General features: G+C 44.3%; 1 protein-coding gene across 6 annotated transcripts in view; it reads right to left on the bottom strand.

Annotated features, from left to right (window-relative positions):
- dpp6a (dipeptidyl-peptidase 6a) overlaps positions 1-24799 on the bottom strand; it is a 212425-nt gene that overhangs the window by 89095 nt on the left and 98531 nt on the right. Inside the window, exon 1 of one of the 6 annotated variants that reach the window (XM_042067797.1) lies at positions 18623-19064. The exons of the other annotated variants lie outside the window; for them this stretch is intronic. Coding sequence (XP_041923731.1) covers positions 18623-18679 — 57 coding nt within the window. The 5' untranslated portion in view covers positions 18680-19064. Of the gene's footprint in view, positions 1-18622; positions 19065-24799 lie in introns of those variants that run through there. 6 annotated transcript variants of the gene reach the window in all.

Below are 24799 nucleotides of genomic sequence, written 5' to 3'. Positions count from 1 at the left end.
AAACACGAGTCCATTCGCTCTGAAATCAATCGGGGGCCGGGCACGGCGGCGGCCTTGATAAAGTGGAGTCAGTGCATTAGGGGCCTAATTCAGCAGCAGGGCCTCGGACCGGCATGCAGGAGTGAGGAGCGAAGAACAGGGAGGGGGAGGAGGAGGAGGAGGAGGAGGAGGAGGAGGAGGAGTGCTGCTGCTGCTGTAGCCACCCTCATCCACGGCCCGGCACGTGGGGAGAGAGAGAGAGAGAAAGAGAGAGAGATTTCCGTGCAGTTCATATCGCAAATGACTCGCACTCTCTCCCGAAGCACGATGACAGGTAATCAGCGACTCCTGTTGCTCCCTCACGTTCCAGCTCCTTTCTGCTCGCCCCGTCACACAGAAGACGAGCGCTTGCGCTGCATCTCAATGACCCGAACACACACACATGCACACACACACAAACAGTGTGCACATATGCATGCACGCACACACACACACACATACCCTCTAAAACACACACATACACAAACAGTCACCATGCACAGACACAAACTTCCTCACTCACACACACACACACACACACACACATACACACACACACACACACACACACAGACAGACACACACACACACACTATCTACATTCTTAATCACTCACTGACTCATACACATACACACACACACACACACACACACACACACACACACACCAGACGTGTTCACTGCTGTAGCATTTCATGTCCCGTAGGTGTTCCATCTTAAATTCTGACTGAGCGGGGCCTGTGTACCAACCACCAAACTTGGCCTGAGGACATACTTAATGTCCATTCACCACGAATCTCCAATATGAGATTAGTGCTCTGAGCTTAGAGAGTAATCCTATCAGCTAATTCTTTGACAAAATAAAAGCTTATGGCAAATACTTTGACTATAACCCCCACATTCATATTCATGGAAAAACATTCATTACTACAGGGCCCTGCCAATCATGAGAGATTAGCAACACATCTGCTCACGGCACAGTCCAATGTGCCTCCATCAGTCTATGCATAAGCAAATGAACGGAGATGAAGATCTGTGTGTTATAAGTGTGTGTGTGTGTGTGTGTGTGTGTGCGGTGTGTGTGTGTGTGTGTGTGTGTGTGTGTGTGTGTGTGTGTGTGTGTGTGTGTGTGTACATGTGTCTGATTGCATGTAACCTATATAACATTATTTAGCTCATTTCTACTCTCAAGCAGAACAAGTGGAGAGCAAGCACCATATTCCTATGGTGCTTAGACCATAACATTTGTAGTTTTATTCATAGAACCCCCCCAGATAACCAGGTCATTAATTAACTTCCTTTTTTTGGTGTATGTACACAGTCAGTTTATCTGTGCAAAGACTGAGATAACCATGCGTTTCCAAATATTCAGTAGCACTCTCTGTGACCCTTGTATGACAGTAGATACAGGGGAAGACATGCTGTAGCTGACACAATGTTTCCTGTTGTCACAGTAGATTTCCTTCAGTAATTCCTAGTCCTCACTTAGCCGTACAACAGATGGAAATGAAACAGTAACCGTGCCCCTGAGCCAGAGGGAAAGCAGGGTGGTACAATCTGTCCGCCGTAATCAGTTGGGCCGACTGGAGGAAACGTGGCTATAATGTGGCTATATAGTGTGTGTGTGTACGCAGACGGCGATGGGTTGACTGAACACTCACGAGTCCCTGATGCATTTTTAAAAAGCCCCTAACAAAACCCCTTTTATTAGGACACAGCCACCTGGGGGAGACCGGCGCGTCTGTCTGAAATCCGATCTTCCGATGGATCATCGGCGGATGCAACCGCCGGGTCTGCGGCATATGACTCCCCTGCTGCCATTATTTGGTCATAATTGGGCGGTGGTGGAAGGGGCTGGGGGGTCTGGTTGGTTATTGATTTCCAGGCTGGCCGTCAGGGTTGAGGTGACCTTTTGTTTGAGAATAATTGCTCTATTAAAGGGGTTATATAAGCTCCCGCTGGGAATCTCAGACGCCATTATCTCCTAATAAAAAAGGGAGGAAAAAATCATAGTGACCCAGGCTCTGATATGTGGATGTGCCTCACAACCTTACTGTACTGAATTAGTTTATGAAGAAAGATAGAGAAGGAGAGAGGAGAGATATAGCAGAATGGCCAGCGATACTGAGGAGACAGACAGAGAGAAAGAAGGGAGACAGAAAGTGAGGAAGGAAAGGCTAAGATGACAGAGAGAGAGAGAACATACAGTGAGAGGAAGACAGACAGCCCTTCCATTTTCTGTATCAATAGCAGTGAGTGGTTGAGAGAGTTCCCCTAGTGGCCAGATCACCTGGGGGAGCCGTGCACTTTGGCATCGGCGAGGCTATTACTCAGGTGTGAGGGGGATTAGAGGCAGGGAAGAGCACAATCTGTGTGTGTGTGTGTGGGAGGGGGTGTTAGTGGTGTATCAACGCTTCCATTCACAAGGCCGCACATCAGCACCAGGCCATCCATAAAACAGTGCTGGCCATGGGCCATTGTGGCACATCCATCAGGGTGAGAGAGAAAGAATAGAGAGAGATAACTGTATGTCCTTCAGGGTTCATAAGAAAATGCATCATCTGAGGGAAAAAGGGGGTAACCCTGTTGATAAAAATACACACATTCTCTCACCCTCTCTATCTATCCAAACATCTATCTTTCTGTCTCACTCCTCTATTCTCTTTTCCGGCCCAATTTGGCTGCCTCCCCATTGGGGGCATCTGAGAGGGGGGAGCTTTTAGCACCGCCGCCTTGTGAACTGAGCTCACTCAGAGACAGGAAGTCTGAGAAGGAGGGCTGGGAGTCGGACCAGCCTCAGCGAGCGTCTCTCAGCGGCTCAATAATTAACGGCGAGGGACGGCAAGCGTTTTCCGCCGCAGTCGGGGCCTTTATATATTCTTCATCGCGCCATAAAAGCACCAAGCAAACAAAGGCAGCTCTCACGCCGGCAGGGGGCAAGTGGGGGAAATATCAGAACGCATCAGTGGAGTGCCATGAAATATTACTGCCGCCATCTCCTCAGATGGCATTTTTCCAGGCAAGCCTGGTCGAGAAACGCCCGCACGGAACAGGAAAATGTTTGTGCCTTAACACTCAGGAAAACAGCTGAATAAATAAAACAATGCGAAACATTGGCACTGGGCTTAAGCTTGGCAGAGTGTAAGATTGCAAGCTGAGTGGTCTTCAAGGGTCACAAAGTTGCTCCAAAATACAGGCCAGCTAGTGCGTTGCACTCAACATGTCCATTACCCTGCGCAGAGCAAATGCCCCCATTTCCCATTCATTACCATTCTTCATTTATGATTTTTTTATTCGACTGGGCTCTTTTCAATTGGCATGCCAGGCTGATTGTGACACCCAAGTCCTTTCAGTGATGGGAGCAGCCTTTTTGAAAGCATATCACTGAATATGTGCCCACCCCACCTCACCAATATAGAGTGGGACAGAGACGTCCATTTGGATTCAGCTGTCACCTACTGAGAGCCAAGGGGAAGCGAAAGGGGATGAGAGTCCAGACTCTAATATGAGTGAGTGAGAGAGAAAGGAAGAGGAAGAGAGATAAAATGGAGAGAGAGAGAAAATGACAAGGAGGAAAGGAGAGAAATGAGAGAGTGAAAAGGGCCAGAATGAATATGAATAAGAGAGATTGTATGAAAATACAGACACGTCTAAATACATCATTAATGTTTAATATACTTCATGGTATGCAAGTTTCTTTGTCATTGAACCTGTGCATGGGTCATTTGTGTGTGTGTGTGTGTGTGTGTGTGTGTGTGTGTGTGTGTGTGTGTGTGTGTGTGTGTGTGTGTGTGTGTGTGTGTGTGTGTGTGTGTGTTTTATATGAGATGTTTTTGTATAACTGGTTCATGTTCGTATCAAATACTTCAGCTGAATGTGAATGAGAGTGTGAGTGAGTGAGTGAGTAAGTGAGAGAGAGAGAGAGAGAATAAAGGAAAAAGGTGGTGCATGGATTGCAGAACGGAGGAGAGGGGACATGACAGCCGAGGCCCTTATCAGGGCGAGACACATGCTAATCTACGATGGAGGGTGATGCTGCTGAGAGAGAGGAAGGGAGGAAAACAAGAGAGACGAGGAAGGGGAAAGAAGGGCGAAGAGATGGGAGGCACAGAGTGCAGCAGTAGGGAAAGGCGCTTGGCATTTGAATATCACAACGGGATCGGCAACAGTTGTTGTGAATCTCCACACTGCTGGAGGTTGCGTTGCACAGTCAGGAGAGAGAGAGAGAGAGAGAGAGAGAGAATGTGAGAAGGAGAGAGAGAATGAGATAGAGAAAGGGGGGGGAGATATGGGGTGAAGAGATAGCAGGAAGTTATTGGCTGTGTTTGTCACTTGGGGTCTAGTCATCACAGTGCTGCTAATACCCGTGTCAAATTAGAGCACTGCTTGTCTGGCCCTCCAGCACAGCAATAGCACTTTATTACCAAAAGCCTGACATTGAGAGGGAACTTTGCCTCTTCCATTTTGCTCTCTCTTCCTTTCTAGCCTTTCCCATTTTTCTTTCTTTCCATCTCTCCCTCTTCTGGTACAAGGCCAGTAATTGGCCCAAAAATCATGTTCACACATGGCACTAAGTGAGAGTTAAAAGCCTGTTTAAAGTGGGTGAAATTGAAAGCTGGCTGGAAATGTGAAGTGTGTGTGTGTGTGTGTGTGTGTGTGTGTGTGTGTGCACGTGTGTGTACCCATCCATCAATAGCACAAACACGCACATGCACAGCTCTTTCTCTCTGGGTTGCCACACCATCCGGTTGTCTCTCATAAATCAGTCTCAGCGTGCATTGTTCTTTCCCACTGCATGGATTCCCAAGCCCCCTCACCTCACACACACACACACACACACACACACACACACACACACACACAGCAGTATATTTACAAGGTGCCAACGCCTCCGATCGCATTTAAACCCCTCAACTGTTTACCCCCAACTGTTCACTTTTTCACCCCCCCCCCCCCACACACACACATCCCACCCTCACATATCTCCATCCTCCATTCTCTTCATCTTTCCCTTCCCATTCTGCCAAGTTGTGCAGTAATTCCATAATTCCATAATACCTTGGAGAAAGATTAGGAGGAGGTTCTCTCTCTTTGTTGTCGCGGCGGGTTTCAGGGAGCCAAAGCAGGCGGAGAGATGAAGTCATGGGTGTAATGCCTCTGCTCCCGTCCCCATTCTACAGCATCAAGATGCAGCACACTGAGCAGCTGAGCATTTTGGAGGTATGCCTGCAAGTGGGTCTGTGTAAGCAATTGGGCGCGAATGCCAAGGAAGATTATGGTAACAGACTGCGCCAGAACAAATCACCCTAGTCTTTTCGAACAATTTTAGACCCCTTTTCAGCGTGCTATATCACTTTGGGGTGTCTTGCCCAGGCAGTGAACACTGGCTCACCAGAAAGACCTGTTTTAGCAAGCCAGAAGAGGGGGGAAAAAGGCTGTAATTGCAATTTTACTCTATGAACTCAAAAAAAAAAGTAACAGTAGCAAGCAATGGGAAGATGCCAGCTGCAAGCTCGTAGGAAAATGCCCCCTGTTAGAGTGATCCAAAGGACAGCGGTGTCATAAAAATAAAAATAAAGCAGCTCGTCCGTGACGCCCTTTGTAAAGGTGTCTGTTTCCTTGCTGTGAGCCGCACGTTGCCCGGTGAGTAGTGGCCACCTGTGTTGACATAAATCTGGGCCGGGTGATGAAGGGCTTGCTTTTGTCATCGGCGAAATGGGGGTAGAAACGGAAGAAGTCTCATTTTTCAATCAGCGTGTACAGTAATTCACCTGGATCTGACATCACCAGCCCCCCCAGGTAATCCGCAATGAGATTACACGCTCACGAGTTCATTACTGTGCAGCTCAGGAAAATAATGGCTCAGAGGGAATGTGTGTGCGTGTGTGTGTGTCTGGGGGAGAGAGGAAAATTCCTCCGGCTATCCGTCACACTCAAACTCAGCTCAATTAGACCCCATTACTGGTCAGGATTGGCGAAAACAGCCCTTTACGACTGGAAGATGCATGGAGCTGGCGCGTCATTGTGGCAAAGTTAAAAGATGAGGTCAGTTACGACTGCATTGAAGCCACCGAAGAGTTTCCAACTATGATGCCTCTTTATGATTTATGAACCTTCTCTGGAGTCTCTTCTTTGGGACAATTTACTAGATCGGTTGCGCTGGCATAAAGTGTAACTGTCTAGCTGTGTAAAATGCCCTCATAAAAATGCTATTACTATTAACTGTGTTTTGTAATAGACCATGTGCAGTCATTATGCTGTTTACAGCCAGGTCAAATTTATAGAATGCTTACTGACTTACTGATTTACAGTTTCATTCATGTGGTGAGACGTTGCAAGAAAAAAAAAGCACTGCAGTGAAGATGTGATAATGTGAACCTACGTGCTGTGATAATGTGAACCTACGTCTAGACCAAAGAATTGCTTCAATGCTTACTACACAAGGACACGACAATAACAACACAAAAATGACATACCAGTCCTTGTTTAATGAGGTTAACACTACAGACTACCCAATAGTAGCATAACCACAAGGTCATTTCAGAGGGAAAACAGCGATACGTGCCGTGAAACAGACAATCATGTGAGGAGACCCAGAACTCACCACTGGACCTTCAGATAAGTACAAAACCACAGGGTCTGGACACCTCCCCAGCGGGGGGCGGATGCAGGCTAAAGATCAGCGCTGCTAGCATATTGGGGTTGGGGGAGCTAGCGGCACTGGGCGAAATGATGCTGTTCAAAAATACAGAGCGGTAGGATGAAACAGCGCAGCAGGGGTCTGACACAGTCTCCTGTAGCCAAGAGCAGGGGCTGCCAAACCTGAGCTTTGATGAGGCTGTGAGCCAAAGGCAGAGACGCGGTCTGCAGAAAGGTTGGTCTGCCCGCCAGAGTTGCAACTGCAACACACATGCTCAGACACACACACACCTATTCTCTCTCTCTCACACACTCACTCACACACACATATTATCTCTCTCTCTCCCTCTCTCTCTCTCACACACACACCTATTCCCGCTCTCTCTCTCTCTCACACACACATATTTTCTCTCTCTCTCTCTCTCTCACACACACACACACACACACACACACACACACACACACACACAAGTATTGCATCAGCTGCTCTCTCATTGCTCTAATCACCCAAGGACTCGTTAAACCCTCCAGGCTGTCGATTCAGAGCCATTGAGATACAGCGAGCACCACAGAGTTATAGCGGCCATAACAATAACACTAAAGGGGTGAAAGCTTTAACTGCTCTAAGGCCCTTCCACCTTGGCTTTAAGAGGGACACGCACATCTCAATGGCATGTTAATGCCTTCATTTTAGCCAGTGTTAGTAGAGCCTCACCACTATTCATGAACTTTCTAAACCATGATATTCATTTTAAGATTAAACTTCCAAGTGTTCAGGTGCTGTATCAGGACTGACTTCCACCCCAAACCTATACGATTATAAAATAAAAATGTCTTTCTCAGTGTTTAGGGATTTCTACTCGACAAAAGACTAGACTGGACTAGAGAGAACCAATAAACACCTCATTAAGTGGTTACAGCAGGAGATATTCCACAGACTGCTGAGAGACAATTGCATTCATTAAAGACCAATTAAAGATCAATTAAACTGACTAAGAAATCACAAATTAACTCAAGATCGCATATGCAGGGAAACATCACATGCATCACATTGAACAGTTCAATGAAGCTACAGTTATTCCCTGGGGTAGTGTACACTCTAAAAAATGCTGGGTTATTTTCTCAACCCAAACGTTGGGTTGAAATTGTTGGGTCATTGTGTGGGGTTGTTTTTACTCATGTTGGGTTATTTTCTGTAACCCAGCTTGTTGGGTTGATAGTTTAGGACAGCGCCCCTCCTCTTCCCCACCTGACATGAGTACACTACCCAGCACCAGGGTAACTTTAACACAGCTGCATAGTTATTTGAGAGTTCGGGGGAAATTGTTATTCTTTCAACCGTCCATGGTCCAGCAGCTGTCAACATGCAATGGAAACCAGACGATTTTGGAAGATATGTGTCTGCTTTTAACTTTTTTTTTTTTTATTCAGACGGATTTTAAAAGTCCACCCAGAGATAACCTTCGTGATATGGATTTGCCTGCCAATTTTGTTCAGCCTCAAGCTGGTTAAGAATTGTGTCATTCAAGCCCGCTAACATCAGCTAACATTAACTTTCAGTTAATGCTCATGTTAAATCTACACAAAGACAGACTCTTAAAAACATAGTTCTGTGTTCACTAGGTATGAACTGCTGAACAGAAACAAAACAATCTTTTACAACGAACTAAAATGTCCACATCAACAGCTGGCTAGGTTAACGTTAGCAGACGGTTGGTATGCTAGAAGCTAATTAAATATGCTTCGTGGTAGTGCAGCATGTGTGTCAGCTAATGTATAGTCGAAGTAGTCTCTTCACACGTAGCCTACGGTAATCATCATGCCAAACAACATATTAATTAATTTAGGGTAGCATCATATTATAGCCATGTAACTTACTGAGTGGTTTTTGGTGGTAACATTAACGTTACACACAACTTGGATTTAACTAACTGAATGTGCTAACATGAGCTAGCTAACGGTATCACTGCCACCAGAGTCCTGCACGGGTCCAATTTTTTAAATCCGCACCCACCCGTACCAGTCATGTTTAAAACCGCATCCGACCCGTTTTCCGACACCAGAGCTAGTTAAAATCCGTACCCGACCCGACCCCAGAGTATCTGCACATTTTTCAAGTGCAAATTTAAAGATTTTTAAGACCCTTTCAAGACATCTAAATGGAAAAAATAAGACTAGGCTATACAGTACCACACCAAAAAAAGATAAACATGACAACACTTTATGCAATGTTTTTTTACTAACTTTAACACCTATCCCATTTTGGATGTCTACAGAAGTTACCAAATATATTTTTTTGAGGAAAGAAAATTAATTGTGTGTGAATCACCTTCACAGCTATAAATGGCCAATTTTAGGGTCTAGGTTGCTTTTGTAGCTGACTGTACATATCTGGTTGTGCTACTGGCTGAGGCTGACTGTTCTTCACCTGTGTCTGTAGTAGCCTAGGCTACTTGCCAAAGACATGTGTACTGGACTGGATTCTCTTTAATATTTCTTTTCAAATGTAGACTAAAGCTATTTAAATATTTTAATAGGCCTATTTTATATACTTTACTATGTGCATCTATTGTGCCGTATGCAGCACAGCAGATCAAAGTTAATCCATTAGGCTACATTACATTTTGCATACATTCTGTTGTATCTAAACCAACCAAAGCTTGACTGAAACATTGTAAAACCATTGGCTTGTTTTAAAAAAAATGTATGGGAAAAGTGAAATCCCCTATTAATTAAGGACAGGTCCTCCTTGCATATTATTTTTATTAGAATATTATTTCTGCTGAAAAAACTGCTATGTGGTTTGCAAAGTACTGGGAAAGGCTGACAAGCAAGCCTATTCACTTCCCTGTTGGGTAGGCTAGGCCAGCAACACACGCTGGAGAGATGCAAACAGATTAACTTTACGTGTATTTCCTCCTGATTGCTAAAACTTTCTTTTTCTGTCAGTCCGTGGTTCCTTCATAAATTGCGCAGCAAATTATCAGACAAGTGAAAGAAGCACCCGGCATAATTTGACCAGCAGTCTCCACTTCCATGGTTTATGAAACAATATGTTGCTAAGGGATTGACATCATTTTCACTAAAGCAGTTCTTTTAGAGTGCATTACGCCTTTGGTCGGCAAGCCTGGGCTTGAGGAGGCTTTGGTGTTGAAGATGTTGACTGGAAGTTGTTTCGTGGGGAAAAAACATTTGTCTTATTGGTTGATATGGGTGTGTGTGACTGTGACACTAATAAGCAGAGAATGACATTGACCATTTTCTCTATCATCTCCTGTTGCTATGTCACTTTTCAAGTCCAGGCCTGTCTGGAGAAATGATATTTCGCCCGCTCAATTAGAGGCACTCAGCGGCAGTTCAACCTAAGCAGGGGGTGTAGTGATAAAATAAGAGGTGGGTACACTATCAGTTCTGTGATCACAATAAGGTGGACTGTGCCATGCAGTAGTGGGTTTTTAAAAAAGGCATTCAGAACATGTTTGATGAAGGTGGAGGGCAGACGCACAGTATTGTCCAGGTGCAATGTAGGCTATAAATGCCAGATAATTGCAGATTAACAATAAACAGTAATGCTAATCTGAGGTACCTGTCTAGTTTTATTCCATAAATATATTGTTTTTATAGCCGTTATTGGCATACACGATCAAGAACTTTCATGTACGCTTGTGGCTGTTGACATGAATCAAACATGTTCTGAATGCCTTTTTTAAAAACCCACTACCGCAGTCCACCTTACCGTGATCACAGAATTACTATTAGGCCTACACTCTGCTTAGGTTGAGCTGCTGCTGAGTGCCTCACATTGAGCACAATGACATCTGATTTCTGCTGAAAGGCCTGTACTTGAAAAGTGACATAGCAACAGGAGATTAAAAGAAATAGTCATGTCACTCTCTGCTTATTACTATCACAATCACACACCCCCATCAACCAATAAGCCAATTATTTTCCCCCTCTGCAGGGGCAAAAATAATAAACAACTTCCAATCAACATCTTCAACACCAAAGCTTCCTCAAGCCCAATCTTGCCGACCAGGTGTAATGCACTCTAAAATAACGTCTTTAATGAAAATGTCAATCCCTTAGGTTCAGGGATATAGTGGAGGCTAAATGCAAATAAACTCAGTTTGTCCACCTCTGAAATTTGGATAAGAGACAGGCATATTTTTTCTTGCCATTTTCACACCTTTAGTGATACACACGTTAAAAACACCTTCACTTTGCAACCACTACACTTCCTTCAAATAGAAAATCGGATTTCTGAATACTGTGTCATGGCGACGCGCATTGTTGGCTGGAGAATATCGTGGATAGTCTCTCCCTCTTTCTCTTTCTTTGTGTGTGTGTGTGTGTGTGTGTGTGTGTTTGTGTGTGTGTGTGTGTGTGTGTGTGTGTGTGTGTGTGTGTGTGTGTGCACATGCGTGTGCATGTCCCTAGTGGGTCCTTCCAACACTGCAAACACACAGCTTCTAAACAGTGATGAATCCATAAAACATTCATTGTTGAAATCTGCCATGCCTGGCTAATGGGCTGTCACACCAGCTGCCATCGGAAAATGACTCTCCATAAACCTTTAATAGGAGTCAGGACACTGGGATTTTCATTTTGGTGTTGTGGCAACTGCGACTGCTAGCCATGCCATACCATAGCCACTTACAGTCCTTACAATGCAAAATGTTCAAACTGGGCTAACAGCATGGCTTTGTTATGTATGCAATTACACTGTTGCATTGTTGCCTAGCAACAGACAATTGTCTTGGAACAATGGCTTTATTTTGTAGGCTACAGTTGTTGTAAAATACGTCTAATAGTACAGGACAAATAACATGACAGCTGTTTTGATCTGTAGCAAAAGCCTTTGCTTTATATAATACATCAAAATGAGCATCAACTAGTGGATCCTCTTCAGAGTGGAAGTTGTTTTCATGAAACACTACATATTCTCATGAGCATATTTTGCGTTCACAAGCCACTGAATTCTCGACGCACAGCTGAATCATCCTGTTATCCTTCATGTAAAAATCTAAGGGGAGGGAATTTACATTTCAATTTAGTCTGAAGATGCAAGAGGGGAGATCAGAGCAACTCCCACAGAAGTTTGCTGACTACTTAACATCAATTCACTCTGTGCATTCAAACTACCCTGTCCCTAAACTAAAAGATTTATGGTTCTTCCCCCGTTGAACACCTAGGAAGGCTGGATGTTTAATGGGACTAGCATTAGCGTGTTAGCACTCTGATCCTCTTAACCCACTTCAGTGCGATTTGTACGCCTCTGAGCCCTAGGAACACTGGAACAACAGCCAGGCCCAATTTCCCTTCCAAGTGTACAAGCAATTACTGTGCTTATCGCAGCCTGCGACTAGTGTTCTTTCACCCACCTACTCTCCGCCTCTTTCCTCGCCCTAGCTCTGATCCCCGCTGTCTCTCCCCCTCTCTTTTTCACTCCTGCTCTCCATCAGAGTTGAGGGGGAGACAGTGAGCGAGAGAGCGAGAGGTAGGAGGCGAGCGGGACCTAAAGTGAAAGTAAGAGCTGGGCAAAATGGAAGAGCGAGGACGGAGCGAAATGCTGCGCAGACATGACTACGACCATCATCTGAACTGCAGATGCTCAATTAGAGGCTGGTGAGTGTGTATGTGTGTGTGCATGTGTGTGTGTGTGTGGGGGGGGGGGGTTATGGGTGCCGGCCAGCCACTCAGACTCCCTACACTCCCCAAGTCCATTAATAACAACCAGGGGACTAAAGCATCTATCACCATCATGTCTTTCTCAATTACCATTCTCAAATCCAAATAGGCTTTACTGGCATGAATCACTAAAATATTACCCCAAAAGCACCCAAGAGGTGGTGATAGTAACAGTACTGAAATATTTTTTATTTTTCTTGTTTTTCTGTTTCAGATTCTTTGAGGTTTATTTCAAATGTATTCCAAAGCCAAATCAGTGTGTAATGGAATGGTATGGTAATGAGAGAGAGAAGGGGAAGAGGGGCAGATGAAGGAGTAGCGTATCATCGTTCCTCTTACAGCGCCGTGTTTGATTAGAGCCTCGCCTGCACTCACATCAACCCAAAATAACACTGAATCACAGTCACATTCAGGGGCATGTGACATGCATACCCACACACACACACCCACACACACACACACAGACGCACACAGACGCATAGCCACACACACACACACACACACACACACACACACACACACACACACACACACACACACACAGACAGACAGATAGACACATACACAGACACCTACACAAACAAATATAGAAACACACCGTAGTGGCATAGCCACACACACACACACACACACACACACAGACAGACAGATAGACACCTACACAAACAAATATAGAAACACACCATAGTGCAGTGTGAATCAACTGAATAAATCAGGTAAACTCAACAGAGGAGAAAGAATACAGCTCATACATTTCATCTTTTGATATTAAACTTCAAGATGAGTGAATGTGGCTGTTGCATTTACCATAAAGGAAGGCATGTCGCTGTTTTAATAAGCTATGGAGCAGGCTGAAAAACTAGCCAAGACTAATAACGTTAAAGTTAACCCAAAGCCTATGCGCTTTATGATGCTAGGGTTAGAAACATTTTCCATTTCAGTGTTTCCAGACTGTCTTTACAAAGTGAGTGAGTCTAGTGGAAAAGCACAGGAAAGAGACTAAAAACATGTCTTTCTGTCTGACAGGAGGTGCCGACCTTCCCTTAATTAGCCAAGTGTTCCACACTTCGTCTGACCGCCAAGGCGCTGCTGAGACACGCTTGCCCTTCAGATAAAACATAACACAGACGTGCACGAAGCCTAGCAGAGACAGTGATTAGCGATGTCAGATCACATTGGCATTTTGATACCTGGCATACAGCATGTGTGTGTGTGTGTGTGTGTGGTGTGTGTGTGTGTGGGGGGGGGTAGGGTAGAGAGAGTAGAGAATGGAGGTTTTGGAGCAGTGTAACAGGAGGGGCTTGGCAGCACCAGGCGCTGCCAGGGTCAATTGCATAGGCACTATAGGGCACTAGGTGGAAATGATAACCGTGATGCATTGCACCCCTAGCTCCATTCCCATCTATTGCCTCATCACCGGGGCCGAACCAGATGGCTCAATTGATCATAATTACAAAGGGCTCAGACTGGCGCCACACACAAACACACATACCATGTGCTCAGCATCAAGGCCCACTCACCCTCAACACTCCCTCACTTTTATCAGAAGAAATAACAGGGCCCTGCCCATTCTCATCTCTGAAATGACTCACTCTATCGCTCCATCTTTGTTTCTCTCTTTCTTGTGCTTTCTGCTCTCTCTCCCTCTCTCTCACACACCCTCTCTCTTGCTTTCTATCTTTCACAGGCTCTTATCACACCCATTAAAGTGGCCTACTGCTGAGCGAGTCTAAAGACAGAGAATTATCTGAGACGTGGACTGTTGGCAATAACTGCTGTGACTGTTTCTGTGTCAGCCGGGCAAGACAAGCGATCAGCTGAAAAACCACTATTGCCACTCAACGCCTCCTGCCTGTCGCCTCCAAACCATGACACAGAGAGAGAGTGAGATAGAAAGAAAGCGAGAGAGATTGAAGGGTAAGATGTGTTACTGGCTCCATTCGACCAGATGAAAGCTCTGCTATGGTGAAAATGTACATGTACCTGCAAACGGCAGCTCAAGACCTTGACACATGGCACTGGGGAAACCCTGGCAACTGACAACTGAATCCACAAGCCAAAAGGCACCTCTACCACATCACCCAATCAGTCCTGCCATACTAAGCCAGAGCAGCGGATAATACTTTCACTGATATCAATGGTTATTGATCACTCAATGTTATTAGTAGAAATACCAGCACCTTAAGGAATTGATCACCGAGTATACAGTATATTGAAAATACAAATACTTATCTTCATAATGATATGGCCTTAACTTTAGGAAATAAAGAAGAGTGAATCAGATCTAGCATTGCTCTGAGACTCTTCTTAACACCTTAACACATGGGAGGTGCCGGCTCACTGCATATGTCCCAATAAGTGTGACGCAGCCACAGCCTCTCCAGCGACATATGGACTTGAATGCCGCGCAGGCTCCAGACAGGTACAGGCTCCCTCTAGAGACGCAGTGGTGTGCTGGCGCTCTCATGTCTCCACCCCGCTGGGCAGACCGTCTGTTCGCTAGAGGGCCGAGCTCAAAAGGCCCTCCAACCACCCGCCGAGTCGCCGCCGCATGGGTCCCCGAGCTCAAAACGCGTGGCACGCTGCCCACCACCACTGGACAGGCCACGCCCAGGACCTGTCGTGTTAGTCATGCAGGAACCCAAATGTGGCAGCGGAGGTGCAGGATTTTTCGAGATGGTTAGAGGCGTGGAAAAACAGCTCTGTGACAAGCTTGACAAGTAGCTCACAGGGGTTTGAAAATCCCAGTGAAAGGTGGCTCAGGGAGAGCAAGCTTCTTACATTTGCTGTGCCTATTTATCATATCATGCCTGTTGCTTACATTACCTTAGACACCAAGGATGAATTTGAAAGAGTTTGACGTACCAAAAACAGCAGCCTATTACCATATTCTAAAATTTCAATACAACATATGGCCTTCTCAGCATTAAGTTAATTGCATGGCCAGTGACAGCAGCTCTTTGCCACCTGAGATTGCTTCTGGGAGGCTTAAGCAGTATGGAAATAACACTTCTACTGATGCCCGATATATTTTTGGAGCAGAATTAAATTATGAAAACACTGCCTTAATTAACATCTGCTTAAGACACCATCTATGCCTCTGTTCATCAAGGCAGCAGAGAGGTTGATCTTCTGTGTGTGTGTGTGTGTGTGTGTGTGTGAGAGTGAGAGAGATGTGAAAGACTGCACTCATGTGTGGGTAGTGTGAAAGTGAAGGCTCACAAGTTGTGCTCTTAGCCTTAAACATTATGGAGCTCCACAGTATTCACAGTATGGGGAAAATCCTCCTGTCATCATCTGTATGATATAGCACTATTGGACTCTATTACATTCATTTGGCATAGAACTTGGGCACTGGCTGCCCGATGGTTACCATTTGTCCGTTGAGCGATGGCTATAATGACAGTTTTGTGCATTAGCTGTGAACAAACCGGGGAGTGAGATCTCTCATATGCTATTCAGTCAGACAGATAGATGGAGCGAGACAGAGAAACATTGCCGCTTTTACAGCCCCCAAACATCAGTTAGTGTCACCGAGGTAATGGTTTGTGTGTACGTGTGTTTATTTGTGTGTGTGTGTGTGCGTGTGTGTGTGTGACAGCATCTAGGATGCTATATGATGTGATGTTATGTGATGAGGCACAGGCACGTCTGACTCAGAAGCTGGCGAATACATTGGGCAACTTTGAACTTGTAACTTTGAACTGTCTCATTCATGTGTGTCCTTTCCACACACATGAAGGCACACATGCAATTATCAGAGCACTGTGAACTCATGTAACACATGCACACATCCGCATCCACTAGATTGTGGTTGTATGTGTGTTAACACAATGTGTAGATAACATGATTATTTCATGCAGCATACATAGAGTATTATACTAAATTGGTTGAATACATATCTATGTGTGGTCTCTGTGTGCATATGCACAAGTGCATGTGTCGTCCCTGTGTGTTTGCTTGTTTGTTCTGTTTGATTACTGCAGTACATTTACTGCAAGCACGCTGTTCTAATGGTATCCTATAGAGGTACTGCATTAGCTCAGATAGGATAACATAAACAAAGAATGTGCCCCTGGTAGGTGTGAATGGGAACACACAAGTGTCTATGAATGGGAAAACAGCCAAATGGGTATATTTGTCACTCTACTCTCGCCTTCTGTCCTGCAGCGCGTCGCAGAGACCATGGTGACTAGAAGTAATGTGTGTTAGGAGTGCTTTTATGGCTGTGGTCATGCCTGTTTGTGTGAGGGAGGGTGTGTGGCATGTGTGCGCACACACACACACACACACATTCATGCCTCAATGGTTGAAGGCCACATAGCAGGAGGTGGCCCTCTTTCCATCTAACCTTTCCTGTAATCTCACAGATGAGTAAAGCAGAGAGGATGAGAGAGGGAAGAGGAGAGAGAAAAGAGGGAAATAACAGGAATAGAGAAAGGACAGTGGATGAAATGAAAGAAAAGGACAGGACAGGAAAAGGAGAAAAGAGAAGATGAGAGGAGGAATGAGAGGGATCAGGAGAGGAGAGGTGAGCAGCGGTCATACAGAGCAACAACACACTCTATCAGTACGTATGCCCCCTGTTCAAAAGACCCCGAGCCCTTGGTCGGTTGAGCCACAGGTACAATGCGTGCTCTCTGAGACAGGAGCATCAGATCCAGTGTGCCCCTGTTTCCGTTCACGCGCCCTAAAGCATTTCACTCTCCTCATTCTCTGTCTGTGTCTGTGGTCACCTTGACATACTGTGAGAAAGGATTCGTCATAGCTATTTTTGAGTCTGCTGAAATTACTGAGGGTACCTTTCTTGAAGAACAGTGCGTGTGTGTGTGTGTGTGTGTGTGTGTGTGTGTGTGTGTGTGTGTACACTTTTCCCATCAGGATATTGGAACGATCATACTTTCACAGGCATCGGCATTAGGTCATTCAGAGACCATTACATATTAACGTGCAAGCAACCTTTCTAAAGCCTGTTCCATTATTGTGTTGAATAGCTGGTCTATTCAACAGAGGTGCACTGCACAACCAGTCATGGACTTACACACAAGCACATATTCAAAGTGTATTCTCTCTCTCACACACACACACACACACTTCTATAAGCCACTTGAGTGTCTGCTTGTCATGTGACAATGACCGAAGTATATACACACACAGACACACACACACACAGACAGACAGACAGACAGACACTCACACACACACACCATCATATTGCCTGTGGCTGTGAGAGGTCCTTCTGCCTCTTCTCTGTAAAAAAGGCATTCAGAAAACTCTGATTAATGATGTTCACTGCATTCTTCCCAAAGGCACCATGAGGTCAATGACACGTGATTTAAAAAAAAAAAGTTTCTTTTTTTTAAACTGAGTCTTTCTCTCTCTCTCAGTTTAATTCAAGAAAGCTTTATTGGCCTGAACGTTACAGTAACATCTCTCTCTCTCTCTCTCTCTCTCTCTCACACACACCCTCATTAACACTACAATCTCGATGCGCAAAACACTTCAACTGGAGACATCTGCTGCTTGACTGCTCAGTAAATAATACTGGTCATCAATGAGCAACAGACCAAACTGTTATTCGAGCCAATTTAACACGGCGCCGACCTCAGGGGCAAAACAAAGTTGCACAGACGGCGTTGAGTACCGGAGATAATATCATGTTCTGTGACCCGTTAGACTTATGAGCATTTCCGCTTCGCTATTCAATTGACTGCAGTAAGCGAGGGGGGTCGAAATGTTTGCTAACAATTAGTTTCAGCTTGACAGATAAAGCTTATATCACCAATGTACACGCATTCGTCATGAGTAAAAACAATGGCCTGAGGATATATTCTCGGCCATTACGCATTGTGATAAATGATTGTTTTATGTGTAGCCTACCCCACAACCCACATTGAACTTGTATGTATTGGAAGCAAAGAAACGCAATAACACCCGCAGGTTCTTGTGCCAGGAAGTCGACCGCATCCACTGCTGCTACCATACAAACAAAACGCATGCGAATGACATTGATGAGGATTCACAACTGTGGGCTCATGTGAAGATGCCTGAGGTGTAATTCAACTTCAGGCGACATGGGGCGCATTCTATGAAAAAATACAAATATGTTGCAAGAGTCGGACACATACAATAGTATCTGACTTTCAGGCGTATGGTATAATGAGTGACAGTGCAGATGCTTACTATCTGTCATTAAGGAAATCAAACGACGGCTGTAACTCAGAAAGGCGCGGAATCAAACAGGCGAATAAGCCTCCCAAATGACTTCAGAACCTACCGGGTCTTGCTGTTGGGCTGCCTTCGCCGGTGCGTTGGGCTCCTTCGCCGTAGTCATGATCAGCTACAGCTCGAGCCCGATGCCGTGTAACCAAAGAAAATCTTCTGTTTAGCAAAGGTGATCAGTGCTTGCAAAGTGCAAACGACGGCGACAGCCAGTCACTTTGGATCGCCTAGGATGCCGGTGGCCGCCGGAAGGATGGAAAAAGAGAGCCCGAGACCAACAAAAATCCCCGCGTAAAATAGAAAATCTGGGAACACGCTAAGGTGATGCTTGCACTTGGTAAATGAGACGGAAACGCGGAGGGACGGTAGGCGTGAGACGATCACTAACACATACACCAGAGAGAGAGAGAGAGAGAGAGAGAGAGAGAGAGAGAGAGAGAGAAGGGAAACGAGTGGGTGAATGCAGTCTTTTCTGCAGCTCCAGAGTAAGCAGTTGATATCACCATAGCACAAGGTAACTGTGTGAAGCAAAGATATATATCTCCCACCTTTATACACAAACTGTTTCGCTATGATGATGTGATGATGACACAAAATATATGTACCGAATTATTCCATCTATGTGGACTTGTCCTGCGGCGTACTGAAAAGGTAAAACTTTGTCAATCGTAGATCTCATTACATTTTCAAAAATAACTCAATGAAAACAAAACACATAATCACACGCCCATGGCTGAAATAGCTTTCGCCACCGGATGATTCGATTTCATTTAAACTGTCCTTTCAATTATTTTAGTATCCAATAGAAATGTGAAGGTTCCCTACTTTAGCATCTAAGTTGTATGTGCTATAATGATGGAAGAAATCACATTTTCTCTTTTAATGATTGAATGAATTGTCTAGCCACAGTTAAACACAGAAAACTCTGGGGAATAATGCATAGGCTACTCTATGCTCATAAGCGAATGTGGCGCAGGGGAAAACAGGTGTTTTTAATCATTCAAAAGATAGATGATTATGGAGTTGATTAAAAGAGTTGATGGTGAGGTACTGAATAAGAAACGGACCGCGTTTGTCGAAAATTGTGAAACACATGCAAACTTGTGTAAATATGCACCTAAGCTACCCAGATATCGAACAGCAGGGGATATCTATTTTATGGCCCTTTTAAGTGATGATGATTTACTGTAGTGGTGATTTACTTTCTGATCAGCAATGTCATCAGCAGGCGTCTTTACAATGGGGCATTTTCAAATGTTAATTACACCCCATGTTCAGTTATGTTTTTTTTTTCTATGCATACATTTAGCCATTAAAAGGTCAGGTTATGCTCTCCCGTTATGTTTCTCTTCGCGCTTTACATTTCCTGCACGGAACACATTCCTCGCGAATGCTGCGGAAATACCACATCGTAGTGCTGAGGTCAGGTGGCTCGGTGTGTGAATAGCGCGCCGATGTCCTTTAAACACGAAGCCTAATTGTAGGCTAACTTCGTTTGTAATTTTCAGAACTGGCTGTTATATTCTTCATAAACATCCCAGTCGCGCCCAAGTCTATGCATGCCATTGCAAACAATGGGTGATGGGTGATTAATACGTGTGCCGTGGTTTAGCATCTGACTGGCAAATGAAAAAGAAACAGTGTACTGTTAATATTTTAGCTACTGTGGCGAACAGAGGGGCAAAGGGGCATAGCAAGGTGTAGATGCTTCAGGCACTCTTGCTTTGCTGTCTCTCAGAATGTCCATACACATTGTTAACACACACCTGTCAACACAGACAACTCACGTACACCTCAAGTTCCATTTCAGCAATAACGGAGTAATTGCTCTAATAAGAGTGGTTTTGGGCTATTCTACTTTGACTCTTCAAACATGTACAGAAACGCACGCAAGCACGCCGAGCATAACCGAGAGAAGCCCCTTATTAGAGCACTCTGAGGCAAACACGTAGATTTTGAAAAGGTTGCCAAGCGCAAAGCTGACAAATCAGGTGCAGCAAAGAATCACAGCATAGGACATACAGGAATCTGCCTGATTCTCATTTTGGCAATAGGTCAGACTCTAATTAAGTTTGGTGAGCATGAAGGAGCATTGCACACAGAATAACACACACACACACACACACACACACACACACATAGGCTACACATTGTGCAACACTAATTATATGAGTCACCCTGTGAAGGACTCATTAAAGAGTAATTGTTCCCTAATCAATAAGCAGGTGGGCAGTGTTGTTTGTGATATAAAGTAATATTGATTTGACACATCTGATAATTGTGTAATTATGAGACGTAATTATAATGGGCACATACATTTGAGTACTCAACCATACACACACACACAAACAAACACACATACACATTTACCTTATGGAGATTGAAAAAAAAAAATGTTAGGGATAAACACTTTTAGCAAGAAGTCACTCAAGTTCCATACCCGACGTTGAACCTAGATATGCACATACACACACACACACACACGCACATACACACACACACACACACACACACACACACACTATGATTAATGCTTACAACATGATGAAACCTTCCCAGTGGCTCATATTTCACCCTCCAGATCACCAGTTCACAGTGCACTAACAGACTGGCCACTGCAGAGAACACAAAAGCACTTCCCACAGTCAATTTCACCACAGCACCCAGGACAGGAAGACACAGGGCTAATTCCACCAGCGCTCTCCCACCCAGGAACCTGTTCCTCAGGAAAACTGATCAAGTAGTCCCTGATGAAAATGTACGCCTGATCAATGTACTGTCATTTTGTGTACCAGCTTCATCTCTCTCTCCCTCCCCCCCCCCCCTCTCTCTCTCTCTCTCTGTCTTTAAGATGCATATATGAGAAGTGTGTGTGAAATGCATGTGTGTATTCAACAGAGAGTATGAGTAAAGCAGATGTAGGAGGAGTAGAAAAGCTTTTCCAAAGTCCTCATGTGGGCTTCTGAGATTTCTGAAGAGGAATCGTAGCCATTTTAAATGAACAGAGAGCTGTCCTTAAATCAGACTCAACTGAGCTTGGAAGTGGTTATGCTTTCATAAGCACAGTCATCGTGCTCAAAACATGTCTAAGTATTATATTAAGAAAGGCAAGCATCATCCCAACATGTGACACTAGTCATATCTCTGAGATTGGGAAAGATGTTGAGAAGAATGTTTTTGCTGACACTGCCTAATTTTAGATTAGATTAGATTAGATAAACTTTATTGTTCCAGAAGGGAAATTTGTCTTGGGCAACATACAACACACACCAGTTCAACGCCACATAACACATAAAAGACAGACCAATTTATATACAGACCGCAGGAATAAGGTACTGTACAGTAGTATTTTAGTCGAATGTAGAATGTGAATCACAATAACAATCAACAAAAATGTTGCCTTCCACTGACATGACTAAGTATGACCATCGTCTTCCTGTACCAGAACCAGTTTACATTATGTCGTTTTTGCTGTAACCATTTATACTTGAGCATGTGCAACTCACATCTACATTTGGCTCACATCAGGCAGCGACAGGTGACAACATCTGTATGCACATTTGAGTGCTCCCAATGAGGGCATGCATACTGTATACTCCAATGTATGTTTATATCTATCTCTCTCTCTCTCTTCCTCTCTCTGTTTTGTTCAGATATCTGCTTTCTCAGATTCTTCCAACATGTTTGGAGATTACCCTTTAAAACACAAGCTAACAGCACATTAGCTCCTCCTCCTGCCCACACCACCCAACACACACACACACACATACACACACACACACGCACTTTCATCTTCCATAAACAAACACACACACACACACACACACACACAAACCAACAGAAATCTATATGTCCACTGCCTACTGCAGAATTCTTGGCTAGCTTGGTAAATTGAACAAAAAATACCAACAGCAGAACTCTTGATTTTCATTTGTTTATCTCTCTCTCCCTTTCTCCCCCTCCTCTCTCTCTGTCTCTCTGTGTGCAGAATTTTTCTTCTCTCTCTATTGATGTGTGTTGGTGTGTGTATGTGTGTGTGCGTATGTGTGTGTATGTATAACAGAGTATGTGAATACAAAATATTATAGATCTAGAAGTGTATGAATTTGAATTTCTTTGTTCTGTATGTTTGTGTATGTGAGTGTGCTTTTTTGTCTGAAAAACACACACATAAACAAATCCCAAATCCCAGAGGCTGAGACATAGATAAGAAACCTTTCAAGCTTCTATGATTTAAATGGACAGCAAGGGTGCAGGGGAAGCTTGGCATGTCTCCTTAGAATAGATGTATGTATGTCTGTGTGTTTATGTGTGTGTATGTAGTTGCCTCTGTGCCCTTCACAGTAATGTTCATCAGTGTAGAACAAACAGTGTGTTTGAGTTATTTATTGGGCATGCATTATTGTCTCTGGGCTCATAAATGTGTGCATATTTGAACTGTATGTGTGTCATTGCCACATTGGGTTTACTGTGTGTGAATGTCTGTGTATTGACCACATGTGGTGTCGCGGAGTCATAACAAGTGGATAACTTGTTATGTGTCTGAAAACAAGTGCATGCCTGTAGTGAAAGCTATTCCGTATGTTGTGTGTGTGTGTGTGTGTGTGCGTCTGTGTGTGAGGGTCCATCACCACAGCAGCATTGAGCAGCATAGCTCTCCCCTCAGCTTGGACAGCGAGCAGCTGCTCCCAGAACAGGGATATCAGTCCTGTGTGCGCCAAGCCGTGAAATCAGCAGAGAGTTTGCTGTGTGTGTGTGCGCTTCTGTCCTTGTGTATGTGTGTGTGTGTGTGATTGTGCCATGTGTATGTCTTTATCATCGGTATAATGGCCCTTTTTTCTCTTGTCCTCCTTCTCCTCTCCTTAGGATTGCAGATACAATTGCTGAGAGGCTCTTCAATACACAAGAGCACACACACAAACACACAGACACACACACAAACACAAACACATACAAACAATGCACAACACACACGCATCCACACAATTATTTTCTCACACTACCAGTACCAACCCAACACACTCAGCACTTGCTCTACTATAAGACCATCTCAATTACTCTCCTTGAAATTCTTCACCAATTAAATCCATGTCCACTGCCCATTTCCCCGTATGAATATGCACAAAAGAGAAGCAGGAAACATGAGCACATATTCATTTGAAGTGACATTATGAAAACAAAGGGTCTAGCTGACTTCATGGGCCATACTGGGAAGCACAGAGTAACCATCTGGTAGAGAAATTGTGCATAAAAACCCAACATATTCAAGTCTTCATATGTTAATATTACACAGACCGAGCACACAGGCATTTATGTAACCTCCACTGCAACAGATAAAAAATTAAAAGTGACAATCCCACACAATGGAAAATAGTCACCGTCTCATGTATTCACCATCTCCATAAAAGCTATGATTTAGGCACAATGACACAACAACTGCAGAAGAATCAAGCAGGAATTGAGTCTTTTGAGGCACTCCAGTCATCGGACTGAAGCTTTTCAGCACCAGTTCCTGGACAGCTCCCCATCCTGAGCTGAGCTCAGAGAGCAACAAAGAGCTACAGTGTTGAGCTGCATTTCAGCACCACTCTAATGGACAGCTCCTCTGCTGGCCAGAGCTCAGGCATACTGTGAGAGCTTTCAGCTCAGTCATTATTCACCTTATTCTGCGCACAAACGGGGGGCGCCATTTTCCCGCTTTGTGTCCGAACTTCCCTTTGAACAGTGCATCCATTGCGATACATTGAGACAGCAGAGTTGTATCGCGATGACTGGCACAATTATGGGTCATCCTAAAGTTAGGAATGTTTATTTAGGATTTTGGTGACTTAAGATCTTTCTGTAATACAACTTTCCTATCTGAAGTTAGGAGAACACTGACTTAGGAGCGGCCGTTCTGTAATGACTTTCTAAACAGATTTACCATGGTTCCCAAATAGATAAGACAGGATTCGCGAGTTAGGAGGTTTCTGTAATATGGCCCGCAGTAAGTGTTTTGATTTAAGTATTTTAGACAGTAAAAATTCAGATAATGCATTGGGTTTTGGGTAAAATTAGAGAAAGCACTTTATAAGAATTATTACAATTATGTATTGACATACTGTGCTGAGAAAGGCCAGTCCATCTCTAAAATATATCTCCATACAGTATGATACGGGAAGTCACCACCACATATTAATCTACCCACTCCGTAGAGGTGAATAGCCTTGGGTGGCGAAGTACAATATTGTCA

Source organism: Alosa sapidissima, chromosome 17 (genome assembly GCF_018492685.1).
Source record: "Alosa sapidissima isolate fAloSap1 chromosome 17, fAloSap1.pri, whole genome shotgun sequence".
In the NCBI taxonomy this organism is placed as follows: domain Eukaryota; kingdom Metazoa; phylum Chordata; class Actinopteri; order Clupeiformes; family Clupeidae; genus Alosa; species Alosa sapidissima.
This window is presented reverse-complemented; position numbering and strand designations above follow the sequence as displayed.